Raw genomic sequence first — 15,758 nt, 5'->3', positions numbered from 1 at the left:
GTTAGGCAGAAAGGAGGGATGAAATCCATAATTTGCCTAGAAAGGGGACTGGTTGGTGGATGCATGAAGAGAATTGTTGTAAGCAAATTCCGCACAGGGGAGGAGCGAGACCCAGTCGTCTTGGGAACAGGTGCAAAAGCATCGTAAGTATTGTTCTAGAGTTTGATTAGTCCTCTCTGTTTGCCCATTGCTCTGAGGATGGTATGCAGAAGAAAGAGAAACTTCAATGGACAGGGATTTACAGAGATCCCTCCAGAACCTGGAGGTAAATTGCACTCCTCTATCTGAGATAATGTTGTCTGGAAGGCCATGTAGCCTGACTATCTCCCTTATGAATATGTTGGCTGTGTCCAGGGCTGAAGGTGTGCCAACCATGGGTAGAAAATGGGCCATTTTGGAAAGGCGATCCACTACCACCAAGATGGTGGAAAATCCTTCTGAAGGGGGTAGTTCAACAATAAAGTCCATAGATATCTTTTTCCAGGGTTGCTCAGGAATGGGAAGTGGTGTAACGCTCCTGCGTTTTTAGTATAGGCTGGATTTGCAGCTGCAAAATCTCCACTCAGTAGTCATGTAGAGATGTGTTGAATACCAGATCCAACTCTCCAGGACTCATCACCGTGGGCCTGTCAGCTTCAACATACAGATATATACACACTCAATGAGATGTTCCTGGAGTGATAGGATGTATATGATAGTATGAAGGTGATGTGCTGAAGGGACAGGTGTGAACAGTGACAAGGATGGTAATCACTTGATAGGTTTGTATAGGAGAGTTCAAGATGGTATTTAGGAATGCAGATAGGTTAGTATCGAGTATGCTAACAGGTGGTGAGGACAGCAGATGACAAATACAGGATAGACTAACCCAGTGCAAGGATAGATAGTAGTAGACAGGAGAGCTAGCAATCTATGCAGCAGTGCAGATGATAGATGGTAGTAGGCTCAAGAGCTAGCAATCTATGTAACAGTGCAGATGATAGGATAGTATGGATAGGTAGTAACAGTCCTTAATGTGCATAGGTAGATAGTGCAATAAGGTTATGGAGGGTTCCCCTGCGGGGTACTTATCACTTGTAATGTTAGTAGTTTAGAGAGGTCCAGTAGATAAGGAATGATCCGGTAGCGAGATACAGGGATCAGTAGCGAGGTTCCGGTCTGCTCCAGGTAAAGGGAATAGCTGGAGGTTCCGATCGAGAGACAGGCTTGAAAGCATGTGGATACAAGGCAGGTAAGCAGGGTGAGATAGCCATAAGTAGAAGCAGTATTCCAAGAGTGATCGGGTAGCGAGATACAAGATCAGTGAGTGAAACAAGTCCAGGTAGCGAGATACATGAGCGAGTAACATCAGGTATGGCTGCTTCAGGCATGGCTTGATCGAACCAACCATGCGGTTGAACAAACAATGTGAGTGAGACCGCCGGCGGTTGAAATAGCCGCTCTGCGGCGCTCAGCAGTGACATCATCGTTCTTAAAGGTATATGCGTACCACCTGAAGAGAAAGGTGGGACGCATTACAGAGAAAGTGGTGATTAAGGGTACCGGAGGTACCAGAATCTTACAAGTGGTCTTAGCAAACCCCAAGTCTTGGTACTTGACCCCTTGTTACGTTGGCAGATGGTACAAGAGCTGATGTAATCCTTGCAATCCTGCCCAAGGTTGGGCCACCAAAAAGAGCGTTGGATAAGCTCCGAGGTCTTCCGCACCCCAAAATGCCCAGCAAGTTTACTGTCATGAAATATTTTAAGAACTTGAGGTCTTACTTGGGGAGGGACAAAGATTTTATCCTGATGCCACAGCAACCCTTCCTGTTTTTTCAGGGAGGGTACTTCAGGATCCAAGCAAAGGGCTGAGGCCTGTCGGATTGCCGTCATCAGGTCAGGCTGGATAAGGAGAAAATTATGGGCAGAAAGGATGGTATCAGGTTCTGCTGTTTCTGGGGTATCTGGAAACATCCGGGAGAGAGCATCTGCTTTCCCATTCTTGGAGCCAGGTCGATAAGAAATATGGAAGTTAAACCCGGAGAAAAACAGCGCCCATCGGGCTTGTCTGGGTCTCAGCCGTTTGGCAGTCCTGAGGTACTCCAAGTTTTTGTGGTCCGTGAAGATCATAATAGGATGAGTGGCTCCTTCCAATAGATATCTCCACTCTTCTAGTGCAAATTTAATGGCCATCAGTTCTCGGTCGCCAACGTCATAATTCTTTTCTGTAGGTGACATTTTCCTAGAAAAGAAGGCCACAGGATGGAGGAGAGATTTGGGCCCTTGACGTTGCGACAGGATTGCCCCGGTGGCCACTTCCGAGGCATCGACCTCCAACACATAGGGCAGAGCCAGATCAGGGTGTTGTAGGACAGGTGCAGAAATAAACAGCTGTTTAAATTTGTCAAATGCCAATTGGGCCTCCTGAGACCACAGAAAGCGGGACTGATGGCGGGTTAACTGGGTGATGGGGGAGATGATGGAAGAAACATTTTTCACAAAACGCCTGTAAAAATTAGCAAAGCCCACGAATCTCTGAACACCTTTCTTGTCACAAGGAGCAGGCCAATCTAGGATCGCTTTCACTTTTTGTTGATCCATAGCGATCCCATCGGTGGAAATAATGAGTCCCAAAAACTGAATGGACCCCTTTTCAAAGTCACACTTCTCCGCCTTGGCATAGAGTCCGTGTTTTCTCAAGGTAGAAAGGACTTTTTTAACGTGAACCCAAAGGAGTTCCAGTGAGGCAGAAAAAATGAGGATATCGTCAAGATATACGATGACGAAGTGGTCAAGAAACTCCCGAAAGATATCATTTACCAGGTGCTGGAATGTGGCTGGGGCGTTACACAGGCCGAAGGGCATGACGAGGTATTCATAATGTCCAAAACGAGTTCTGAATGCGGTCTTCCACTCATCTCCCTCCCGTATCCGGACAAGGTTATAAGCTCCCCGCAGGTCTAACTTGGTAAAGAGCTGGGCGGTCCGGAACCTCTGGAAGAGTTCGGGTACAAGGGGGAGCGGATACCGGTTTTTGATAGTGACCTTATTCAGCTCTCTATAGTCCACACAGGGTCTCAAGGTGCCATCTTTCTTTTCCACAAAGAATATACCAGCACCTGCAGGAGAAGATGGGCGAATAAACCCCTTTTTTTAAATTTTCATCGATATAGACCCGTAGGGCCTCCAGTTCCTTTTCAGAAAGGGGAAATATCCTTCCAAACGGGATCTCGGCTCCGGGAAGCATTTCTATAGGGCAATCGTAAGGCCGATGGGGAGGAAGGACCTCGGGTTTTTTCTTGTCAAAGACGTCCCTGAAGTCCTGGTAAGCAGGTGGGATATCCAGGAGTGGCTCAGGTGTTGGTTGAACAGACAAGCAACTAGCAGGCCCACTAGGTCTTTGAGGGAAGCAATGCTGCTGACAGTAGGCAGAAGAAAAGTTGAGTTCCTTCTTGGCCCAATCGATTTGGGGGTTATGGGCTTGCAGCCAAGGAAGTCCCAGTATGACGGGAAACATGGGGGAACAAATGGCATCAAAACGGATGAACTCCTGATGACCGGAGTCTGCTGTGGTGAGGATGGGTCCAGTCTCTAGGATAACTGGTCCGGAACTGGGTAGGGACCCATCGGCGAGATGGACCTCGAGCCTTTGTGTCTTAGGGATAAGAGGAATATGGATTCTCTTGGCCAAAGAAATGTCCAGAAAACAGCTGCAGGCCCCAGAGTCAACGATGGCTCGAAGTTGGACCTCCCCTTCTGCCACTTGTAAGGAGACCGGGAGAATAAGGTGAGAGAGCGAAAGCTCAGAAACTCGGCAGTTAAATGGGGGCTGAGAGTAAGGCTTACTGGGTCTCACGGGGCATTTCCGAAGAAAATGTCCAGCCTCGCCGCAGTAGAGGCATAAGTTGGCCTGCCGACATCGTAGTCACTCATCAGGAGTCAGGGAGGAACAGACCAGGCCCAGCTGCATAGGTTCCCCTTCAGATGCTGCCATGGGGGAAGAGACCGGAGGTGCAGGTGGAGCAGAAGAGATCTTGGGAAGCATCCAGGTAGGCCGGAATGTTTGGAGACGCTCCGAGCGTCACTCCCGCAGACGTCTATCAAGTTGAATGGCGAGTTGTACGAGACCCTCAAGGGTAGCGGGGGTCTCCACTCGAGCCAGCTCATCTTTTAATGTCTCAGAAAGTCCTTGGCGAAACTGATACTTGACAGCAGCCTCATTCCAATCAGTGTCAGCAGACCATTTACGGAATTCAACCGTGTAGTCCTCCACTGGGCGCTTGCCCTGTAGCAGGGAGTGTAGGGCGACCTCTGCGGTGGCCGTGCGCTGGGGGTCATCGTAAAGCTGAGCCATAGCCTCAAATAATGTGTCCACAGAGTCCAGAACAGGGCTCTTCTGTTCCATTAAGTTATGAGCCCAGGTTTGGGGTTCTTCAGACAGCAAAGAGATGATGAACCCCACTTTCACAGAGTCCAGAGAAAAGGTCCGGGGTTGCAAGGCCAAGTATAGCAAGCAGGCGTTCTTAAAGGCCCTGAACTTCTTTCGATATCCAGAAAATCGCTCAGGCGTGGGTACTCATGGTTCAGGAGGCAGGACTAGCATGGAGTGGGCGGAGCTAGCGTGTCCTTGTGGTAACGGGGATGAAGAGGTGCTGGCAGGCGATTGATTGGAGTCTGTAGGCAAAACGGTCAGGTGTTGCAGGCGACCTTCCAACTGGAAATAACCCTCCTGGAGTCTTTGCACTGCCTGAGTGAGGGTGGTGACTTGCTGGCACAAAGCCTCAATTGGGGAAGCACCTCTGTCGGCCTCTGACATGGCTGGATTGTACTGTCACGTACCTGATCCGAGGCCGAGATGCAGAGAGGGCTCCCCTTGCGGCTGAGTGCGGCACACTCCTGGGGTTGAGACAGAGGGTGTAGCGCCCACAGAAGCACTGGTTGCCGGCAGGGTCCTGATGGTAGACAGGCGGTCTCTAGCAGAGTGCTGGGCAGGAATACACCGGACAGTCCAAGGAGGAACCAGGAACAACCAGGCAGTAGGTGTAAGACTGGCCGGGGGTCAAACACAGGAAGCTGCAACAGGTGCAAGCCAAAGGTATAGTAGGGAAGCCAGAAGCAGACAAGTCCGTGGGGAAGCCAAGATCAGGTACTGGAGAGCAGGTAGACAGAAAGCAAGTCCGTGAGCCAAGCCGAGATCAGATAACGGGAGAGCCAAACTGGAGCAGGGATGGTCAGACGAAGCCGAGGGTCAAAGCCAGGAGGGAGAGCAGACAGGTCAGGTACAAGCCGGGTCAAACTGGAATCCAGGAAGTAGCAATGCACAGGAAACAGGAAGAGCTGAAGACAATCCAGCAATCTGATGGGCTGAGCAGAGCCCTTTTATAGGCCAGTGAATTAGTCTATGGCCTGAGTCCATTGCGGCCATGGGAAGTACTGACAAAGTTGCCAATTTGCAGCACAGCCATTCCACTGACAATGAGTCTATGGCCTGAGTCCATTGCGGCCATTGGAAGTACTGGCAGAGTCGCCAGTTGCAGCATGGCTGTTTCTCTGACAATTATCAAGGGATGTGGAGATGTGCTCGACGGAAAAATTGGTTTTCTTTAGTTTTTAATTAATTCATTAGCTGCTTCTGGAGCGCCCACCGCACATTTACTGCCGCAGGACGACCCAGCTGCGCAAAGCGACGTACCTGTACATCGCTTCCTCTTCCTGGTCTGGGGCGTGCACCACTGGAGACCTGCTCCCACTGTGATTGGACACAGGGGCAGTAAGGTGACCACGTGTCCCGGATCGCCCGGGACAATCCCGTTTTTGGGGTGTCTGTCCCGGGTCCCGGTCACCCTCATTACGGGACAATGCAGTGTCCCGGAATGTCCGCCGAACTGACTGTCTGTGTATCATGTCCGAGTCAGTCAGCGGCTGGATGAGGGAGGATGGCTCGTCATGGCTGGGCTGGGCTGTGTGTACCATTAGAGGGCGGGCTGCCTGCAATTCGAGCCAATAGGAGAGCAGTGAGCAGAGGTGGACGGTGACGTCAGCCGGCTCTGCATGTGTGCTGCGAGTTCCCAGGGCTCCAGCCGCTCTCCTTCTGCTCGCCGTATCTGCTCATTGCTGGAATGCCTGCCACCTCTGTGCGCATAACTTTCTTATCAGCTGAATTATAACGGTAAATCAAAGGCGCTGCTTTCCAGGGTGACATCCGCCTGTAAATATGTATGAGGTAAATCACACTTCTTGGATGCGATGTCTGCATTTATAAGGGACGCATGGCAAAAAGATTTGTTAACAAGAACCTCTGTAGTGACCCGCTTGTACAATTTTTAAGCCCCAAGAGTTCCTGTGCAATCATTGCTGCCATGTTGGATGACCTCCAATGGCTACTTACGATAGGAAGTGATAGATAAAAACCTCCAGTGGGGACACAACTGTTTTTTTTTTTTTTTCTTCTAGTAAAATGTTTATTTTAACCATCTGTGCATTTTTGTCATGGTGACAACGGGTCCCCTCAATTCTGGTCCTGCTGTCCAAGTCACAATAGAAATTTGACAGGAATATTTACCTTAAACTTTTCCAAATCTGGCCTAGGCCGAGGCCCCACTGTGTCCTGGGATGTCCACGCCTCAATCATCCCAGGAGACAGAAGAGGACTTAGTTAAAGCAGGTGCACATTGTAAACAACCTGTTTTAACTAATTGGCAAAAAAAGTATAAAAAAATCATCTTTTCTTTTTTGGGCGGGGGTGTTGTCGGGGGGAGGGGGGGGGGGTGTCCCTGAATGGCAGTCTGGAAAAGTGGTCACCCTAAGGGGCAGCCAATCAACGAGTCAGGGGGACCCGATGTCCGCAAGGACCCGCCGATCGTTCCCAAGAGTGGCAGAATGGCGGTCTGCCTATGTAAACAGGGCAGATCGCTGTTCTCTCAGGGGAGAAGATAGAGATCTTGTGTTCCTGCTAAACAGGAACACGGATATCTGTCTTCTCCCAGTCAGACCATCCCCCACACAGTTAGAAAGCACCCCATAGGGACACATTTAACCGGTTTATCGGCCCTGATGTTAACCCATTCCCTGCCAGTGTCATTAGTGCAGTGTCAGTGCATATTTTTAGCACTGATCACTGTAATAATGTCACTGGTCCCCAAAAGAGTGTCAGTTAGGTGTCCCGTTTGTCTGCCGCAAAATCGCAGTTACGCTAAAAATCGTTGATCGCCGCCATTACTAGTAAAAAAATAAATAACTAAAAATGCCATATAAATATCCTATAGTTTGTAGACGCTATAACTTTTGCACAAACCAATCAATATACACTTATTGTGTTGTTGTTTTTTTTTTACCAAAAACATGTAGCAGAATACATATTGGCCTAAACTGTGAAACAATTAGATTTTTAAAAAATTTTTATTGGATGTGTTTTATAGCAGAAAGTAATAAATTATGTTTTTTTTTTTTTTCCAAAATTGTCGGTGGTTTTTTGTTTATAGCACAAAAAATAAAAATCGCACAGACATTGCATGTGGTCGGCACAGCAATGCGTCTGGCATCGCACCACCGTGATCCGGCACTCAAACATTAACAAAAGGCTCAAACTATTGCATCATGTCATCTGAATGAATACGAATGAATTTGGCATTTTGTTTTAATTTCTTCAAATTTCACAGATTTGTATACATCCGAATCTCCAAATAACAAACATTTTTCCAAATTTTGATTCGTAACTAAGCGAATCGCACATGTCTAATAAGGAAAGGCCCATGAGTAGTAAATAGAAGTCTGCAAGGTCTTTGATTTCCTTCAGGCAGGTAAATAAGGGCTGATCTATGGAAGGCAATGGGAACCCCTCTGTAATAATCCTGACTGTAATAATGCCACTGGTCCCCAAAAAGTGTCAGTTAGGGGTCCGATTTGTCCACCGCAATGTCGCAGTCCCATTAAAAATCGCTGATTGCCGTCATAACTAGTAAAAAATAAATAAATACAAATGCCATAAATCTTTCCCCTAGTCTGTTGATGCGATAACTTTTGCGCAAACCAATCAATATACGTTTATTGGGATTTTTTTTTTTACCAAAAATAGGTAGAAGAATACAAATTGGCCTAAATTGATGAAGAAATTCGATTTTTTAATTGTATTTATTGGATGTGTTTTATAGCAGAAAGTAAAAAATGTATTTATTTTTGTTTTTCAAAATTGAAAACCATCATCTGCTGTGTAATACTAGAGACAGACTGCATCATATATACTGTATACTGTATGTCAGGGTTCCATTAATTAGTAGAGCCTGTGCAAACAAAGAGATTTCAGCTGTGCCACCCCCCCCCCCCACCACCACCACTCATACTGTATAGGCTGCTGTATTACCGACCTCTACAAGACACTCCAGTCCTGGCGGCACCATAGCGGTCGGTTTGGAGAAGGAGGAGCCATTTTCCCATAGCGGCTGAGACTGGATAGGTGCAAGATATCCTGTAACAACAACAAAAAAATAAAAAATACTATTCAAGTATTCGAGGTTTTTTTGGTGCAAAAAGAGTTACACACAACCTAGTATGGAAGGGTTAGAAACTCTGTCAAGTTTTTACAGCTGTGTCCCTGCTGAGGAGATTCAATATTTATTCGTTCTGGCGGCCATTGTCAGAAAGTGATGGGAAATTAAAATTTGACACCTGTCACCAGAAGAAGAATAAAGGGGAAATCTTTCAATGGGGACACTTGATCCATTGGCAGTCCAGCCTCCTATGATGGATAGCACACTGGTCTAATGCCGGGACATGTGACGTCTATCATAGGAGCTGGTCCAGGAGGCAGGACTTTGTATAACAACGGCAGCCAAATAAGTGGGAGATCCCTGCTCTAATCTGAAGCTGCAGATGGGCACTGATCAGGCTGCATTGATGGGCACTAATCAGGCTTCAGATGGGCACTGATCAGGCTGAAATGATGGGCACTGGTGAGGTTACAGATGGGCACTGGTGAGGTTGCAGATGGGCACTGATCAGGCTGCAATGATGGGCACTGGTGAGGCTGCAAAAGGGCACTGATCAGGCTGAAATAATGGGCACTTGTGAGGCTGCAGATGGGCACTGATCAGGCTGCAATGATGGGCACTGGTGAGGTTGCAGATTAGCACTGGTGAGGCTGCAGATGGGCACTGATCAGGCTGCAATGATGGGCAATGGTGAGGCTGCAGATGGGCACTGATCAGGCTGCAATGATGGGCACTGGTGAGGCTGCAAAAGGGCACTGATCAGGCTGAAATAATGGGCACCGGTGAGGCTGCAGATGGGCACTGATCAGGCTGCAATGATGGGCACTAATCAGGCTGCAGATGGGCACTGATCAGGCTGCAACGATGAGCACTGGTGAGGTTGCAGATGGCCACTGGTGAGGTTGCAGATGGGCACTGATCAGGCTGCAATGATGAGCACTGGTGAGGTTGCAGATGGCCACTGGTGAGGTTGCAGATGGGAACTGATCAGGCTGCAATGATGAGCACTGGTGAGGTTGCAGATGGGCACTGGTGAGGTTGCAGATGGGCACTGATCAGGCTGCAATGATGAGCACTGGTGAGGTTGCAGATGGGCACTGGTGAGGTTGCAGATGGTCACTGATCAGGCTGCAATGATGAGCACTGGTGAGGTTTCAGATGGGCACTGATCAGGTTGCAATGATGGGCAATGGTGAGGCTGCAGATGGGCACTGATCAGGCTGCAATGATGGGCACTGGTGAGGCTGCAAAAGGGCACTGATCAGGCTGAAATAATGGGCACCGGTGAGGCTGCAGATGGGCACTCATCAGGCTGCATTGATGGGCAATTGTAAGGCTGCAGATGGGCACTGATCAGGCTGCAATGATGGACACTGGTGAGGTTGCAGATGGGCACAGATCAGGCTGCATTTATGGGCAATGGTGAGGCTGCAGATGGGCACAGATCAGGCTGAAATGATGGGCAATGGTGAGCCTGCAGATGGGCACTGATCAGGCTGCAATGATGGGCACAGGTGAGGCTGCAGATGGGCACTGGTCAGGCTGCAATGATGGGCAACGGTGAGGCTGCAGATAGGCACTGATCAGGCAGCAATGATGGACACTGGTGAGACCGCAGATGGGCACTGACCAGGCTGCAATGATGGGTAATGGTGAGGCTGCATTCATGGGAAATAGTGAGGCTGCATTCATTGGAAATAGTGAGGCTGCATTGATGGGCACTGACCCTTATTTTGCTTCAAAGTTCTTTATTATTAATTTAAGTGTTTTAAAGCTTCCCTCTTAAAATTAAGGTGTGTGTTATACACCTATGCATGTTCTACACCGATACATATGGTACTTTAAAACTGAAGTTTATTTTGCCTTTATTTTGTCTTCTCAGTTTCCTCCTTTCTCCCTCAGCAAAAATGATGAGGCGAACGTACTTGGGTACAGTTCGGGAAACATTACTAAAGTTTGGGTTCCATAACCAAACACCATGGAAGTCAGATTTTAAAAAAGTAAAATTTTCTAGGATAATTGGCAAGGCATTGTCAAGCAATTTCCTGGTGGGACATGTACCCACGAACCATGCAAACCATTCCAGGATGGTATCGATTTTAGGGGGGTATCTCAAGCAAAATAAAGAAAGCAAATCCATAAAAGGCCCAGAGCATGCAAGAGAGCCAAGAGCCAAGGCCAAGAGAGGGGAGGGGCAAGAGTATGCCCCTGCCCCCCCCCCCCCAAACCATACAAAGCCTCATGCCCTCAATATGGGGGTTACCTTGCCAGGAGGGAACACCCTTGCAAAGCACCTTGTCCCTATGCTGTTGAGGTCAAGTTACCCCAGTTAATGGTCTGCAGTTAAAGTATAAGTGGGGTAACCCAGGGCTCTGTCCTGGGTCCAATCCTGTTTAACTTGTTCATAAATGATATAGAGGTTGGAATATAGAGGTTGGAATCAATAATTTTATCTCAGAGTTTGCTGATGATACAAAGCTAAGCAGGGCAATAACTTCACAACAGGATTTAGCAACCTTACAGGAAGACCTTGATTAAATAGAGGGGTGGGCAAACACATAGCAAAGTCCAATGTAGGAAAATGTAAAGTAACTCACTCGGGTGCTAAAAATATGAATGCAAGTTACACACTAGGGGGAGAACCTCTGGGGGAATCCAGGATGGAGAAAGATCTGGGGGTCCTAGTAGATCACAGGCTCAGCAATAGCATGCAATGCCAAGCTGCAGAAAGCAAAGCCAGACAAATACCAGCATGCATTAAAAGAGCATTTACTCAAAGGATAAAACGAGAATTCTACCAGACTCTAATCTGGCCACATTTTGAGTATGCCGTCCAGTTCTGGACTTCGGTCCTCAGGAAAGATGTGCTGGAATTGCAGAGAGTCCAGAGAAGGGCAACAAAGCTAATAAGGATACTGGAGGATCTAGTTATGGGGAACAACTACAAGTATTAAACGTATTCACCCTGGAGAAGAGACACTGAAGAGGGGATACGATGGCGATATACAAATATCTTAATGATAACTGCAGCATAGGGAGGCGGCGGGACTCGAGGCAGACGTTCTTCACATTAGGACATAACATCCAGCCCTGCATCCACGCTATAAGGGAGCAAAATCTACGGACATCCTATACACATTGGCCTGACCAGATACATATATTTTGACAGGTTCAATAGTCCTAAGGGACCGAATCAGAAGGTCAATTAAATCTCTTTTCCTGCAAATTTGGGCCTAAGATGTCGGCCAGAACATGTACCTTACATATGTCTGGCAATCTCTAAGAGATTTGTAATATTACTCTCCCCCTTGGATTGCGGACAATACATAGGCTGTCCTGTCCACTACCATAATTATAGCTGCAGATATTTTGAGGAACTTATTTTGACTTAAGGATTTACTGATCCTGGGGTATACTTACCTGTTTAACCCTATATAATCCACACCCTATTTGAATGTTCATGTTGAACTGAAAAGACATTCTAGAACTTATCTACCCATTCATCTGCTTTGCCTTATATACCTTTTCTCTCGCCCTCTATGTCTGCCCGGGAGACATTGGCTACACCCTGTTACAGAAATCTCTGATGTAAAAATGTGGTCCTGAAGAAGCACGCTGCGAAACGCGTAGACCCAAAGATCAGATATGCATTATATGATGTACTTAAATATTGTGAATTTATAATAACCTACACATTTTTCCCATCGTCCTGTGGCTATATAGGTTATTCGATTTTAAGACTTTTGGTCGTCTGTTACATGTTTTGTATGTCTTAATGAGGACAACCTGTTTCTTTGCCCTCATTTTTTATGTTGGTTGTATTCAATAAATAATGTTCTTTTAATATTGTGAGTCGCTATGATTCATTTCATGGTGTGCCTTAGAAAGTCCAGTCATATGTTTTTGTGAAGAACCAGTTATGGTTTGGTTTTCCAACCCACGATTCTCCACAATTTCCTTTTTCTATTCAATTTTGGATGATGGCACGAGTTGGGTAGTTCATTTTCTTTAAAGCGGAGTTCCAGCCATTTCACTCACCTGTCCAACGGTCCAGCGATGCGGCCGCCCGAAGCCTCGATCCTCTCCCTCTGGTCTCGGCGGCGCCAGCATCACTGCTGTGGGCACCCGGCTGTGACAGTTTGCGGCTTCACAGCCGGGTACCCACTGCGCATGCGCGAGTCGCGCTGCGCGTCTTGATTGGCCGGCAATCTTCTGGGACCTCTGACATGTCCCAGAAGATTGCAGGGAGGGAGGGGGAGAGGAAAACTTCCGTTCAGGGCGCCGCGGCGCTCCAAGCGGAAGTGGGAGCGGGTACCTGTCAAAACTAGGTACCCGCCCCCCCCCCAAAAAAAATGACATGCCAAATGTGGCATGTCAGGGGGTTAGAATACCTAAAGCGGAAGTTCCACTTTTGGGTGGAACTCTGCTTTAATGCAGCATAGGGAGGATTCAGTCTCAGGTCATTCAAGAAGAAGACACATGGCCACTCAATAAAGCTGGATTCAACCTTAAACTATGTAAGGGTTTTTTACTGTTAGAGCGGTAAGGATGTGGAACTCCCTTCCACAATTGGCGTTTCAGTGGGCGATGTCACTAAAAATTCTTAGTTTGGGCATCTTATTGAACACAACATACAGTGGTATGGGAAGTGGTAGAGACATTATTCACACACACAGATTGAACTGGATGGACTGGTGTCTTTATTTAACCTTACTGTTTCCTGCTATGGTTCGGGGAGGAGAGTGGGTGGGGGTTTCCCCAAAAAATTAATTATCATATCAAACCTGAAGGGCCCGGTATAATTATTTTTATTTTTTTTTAACTATCTATAGATTCTTTGCTTACATGGCCGGGGATTGCTCTCCAGCCTGGAAATGAGGCTGGATCTATCCACTCAAAAGGAAAAAAAGTGCTGTTGCAAATGCTTACAAAGTATGAGCTGGAGTTTGGCCTCAATTTGTTCATGTATCTAAATCTGCTAGTACTTCTAACACTCCCTTCCCTCCAGACTGACAATGCTGCTATCCAAAGGTGTCTCTCTGCTCCATTCAAAGCAGGGGCGCTCTATTACAGAAAGTGTGTTACTGGCCAGATCACCAGGTGAAAGGTAAAAAGGTAACAAAAAAAAATAAAAAAAATAAAAATAATGCAGCCACCACATCTAATCAGTTATGGCATTCCTTCTTCAACAGGTCAAGTAAAATGTCCCCTAAGCAGTCTAGTGTGTTTGGGAACCCCTCAGACAGGTAGAGGCACAAATGTATGATTGACTTCAAAGATCCGACTCCAAATTAAATCTGTTAATGACTTTACTTCTTGCAGTACGATTTGTGGTGTGACAAAATTGCACCACGTTTAGGGTATTAACTGCGGCAGGGCGACGTTATTGCGCAAAACGACGTACCTGTACGTCGTTTCATTCAAAAGCCACTAGATGCCGGAGCCGCGATCATGCTGTGATTGGCTAGCGGGGATGTCAATTAGCTGTTCTGGTGTACCCAATTTCCCCCGGCCACTTGTGATCATCTCAGGGAGAGGCAGAACGGCGATCTGCCTATGTAAACAAGGCAGATCGCCGTTCTGCAAGGGGAAAAGATGGAAATCTTGTGTTCCTGTTAAGCTGAAACCCGGATCTCGGTCTTCCCCCAATAAGTGCAACCCCCCTCCTCCACAGTTAGTAAGCACCCCTTAGGGACACATTTAACCCTTTGATCACCCCTGATGTTAACCCCTTCCCTGCCAGTGTCATTAGTGCAGTGAAAGTGCATTTTTTTTTTAGCACTGATCACTGTATTGGTGTCACTGGTCCCCAAAAAGTGTCAGTTAGATGTCTGATTTGCCAGCCGCAATGTCGCAGTCCCACTAAAAATTGTTGATCGCCGCCATTACTAGTAAAAAAATAAATAATAATAATAAAATAATAATAATAAATAAAAATTCCAATAAAATATTGCATCGTTTGTAGATGCTTTAACTTTTGCGAAAACCAATCAATATACGCTTATTGGGATTTTTTTAATCAAAAATATGTAGCAGAATAAATATTGGCCGTAATTGATAAAAAAATTAGATTTTTTACATTTTTTTATTGGATATGTTTTATAGCAGAAGGTTAAAAATCTTATTATTTTTTATTTTTATTTTTTTCAAAATTGTCGCCCTTTTTTTGTTTATAGCGCAAAAAATAAAATCCGCAGAGGTGATCAAATAACACCAAAAAAAAGCTCTATAAGTGGGGAAAAAAGGACATACATTTTATTTGTGTACAGCGACGCACAATCGTGCAATTGACAGTTAAAATAACGCAGTGCTGAATCGCAAAAAATTGCCTGTATTTAAGGGGGGTAAAACCTTTCCGGTCCAGAAGTGGTTAAGAAATAAAGGCATCGCAAACATGTCCTGCATTTTGCCACGATTCCGCAATGACTCACAGCCAAATTGAGCTGCTCTTAGGAGATGTGCGGGGCCGCCATTCATTCTGAATGCCACCCCCACGCCTCTCAGCCCGCAGAGCGTTTGCAGGTACAAGAAATGCAGAGAAATTGCATGGTCAAAAAGACCATGCGATTTCACTGTGGGCGCATTTATTAAAAAGTGAAGGCACCTTTTTTTTTTGGAAACGCAGGGATGGCAGCCAATTGCACAAACACGGGCCGCAAAAACGCTAAGGTGTGAACCTAGCGTTAAGGATTGGTCTCATCCAGTCAATTATCAGGTGATGTTTTAGGATTACAGCTAACAACCCAACGGGTGGATGTGTGGTGAACGATCAGTTGACCATCCAATGCTTTTTTAAATCAGCCCAAAAGTTTTAATGGAGTGATCCCTTACATGAAACTCTGGATTAGGGCTGCTAATAGGGGGGGACCACCAGCTCTCCTATAGGGGGCCTGGGCACACAGGGGGGTCTGGACTGCAGGAGGATCGGTGGAGCAGAGAATGAAGGATGACAGAACATTGCCCTCTGTATCTCTTACCCAGCAACTTTGTCATTGCTGTATTGCATGTCATTTTGCATTGCTACACCTGTTGCATTCCTGTTCATAGGCTGGTCAAGTGTGCTTAATACATCCCACCACTAGATGGGGATATCACCACTCTGGGATATCTAACCCAGCTCAGGTCTTACCTGTGGTCAGTTGTTCAGTTTAGGTAGTCTGTGTGCAGAGTAAGCACAAGGTGGAGGAGTGAAGTTCAGTCCAAAGAAGGGACAAATTGAAAGTGCTCAAACCAAAGGGTAATAGCCACCAACCCGGCATCAAAGACCTTTGAGAATAAAGGTGAAGGATTT

At 46.6% G+C, this 15,758-nt stretch overlaps 1 protein-coding gene across 1 annotated transcript in view; it reads right to left on the bottom strand.

The window, feature by feature from the left end:
• Positions 1 to 15,758, bottom strand: part of LOC309552893 (phospholipid scramblase 3-like) — a gene marked incomplete at its 3' end in the record, with an annotated part of 205,367 nt that overhangs the window by 150,880 nt on the left and 38,729 nt on the right. Inside the window, exon 3 of the mRNA XM_082253801.1 lies at positions 8,345 to 8,445. Within this exon, the coding sequence (XP_082109927.1) occupies positions 8,345 to 8,445 (101 nt within the window). The remainder of the gene's footprint in view (positions 1 to 8,344; positions 8,446 to 15,758) is intronic.

Source organism: Pelophylax lessonae, assembly GCF_965119305.1.
Source record: "Pelophylax lessonae genome assembly, chromosome: 4".
NCBI lineage: Eukaryota > Metazoa > Chordata > Amphibia > Anura > Ranidae > Pelophylax > Pelophylax lessonae.
This window is presented reverse-complemented; position numbering and strand designations above follow the sequence as displayed.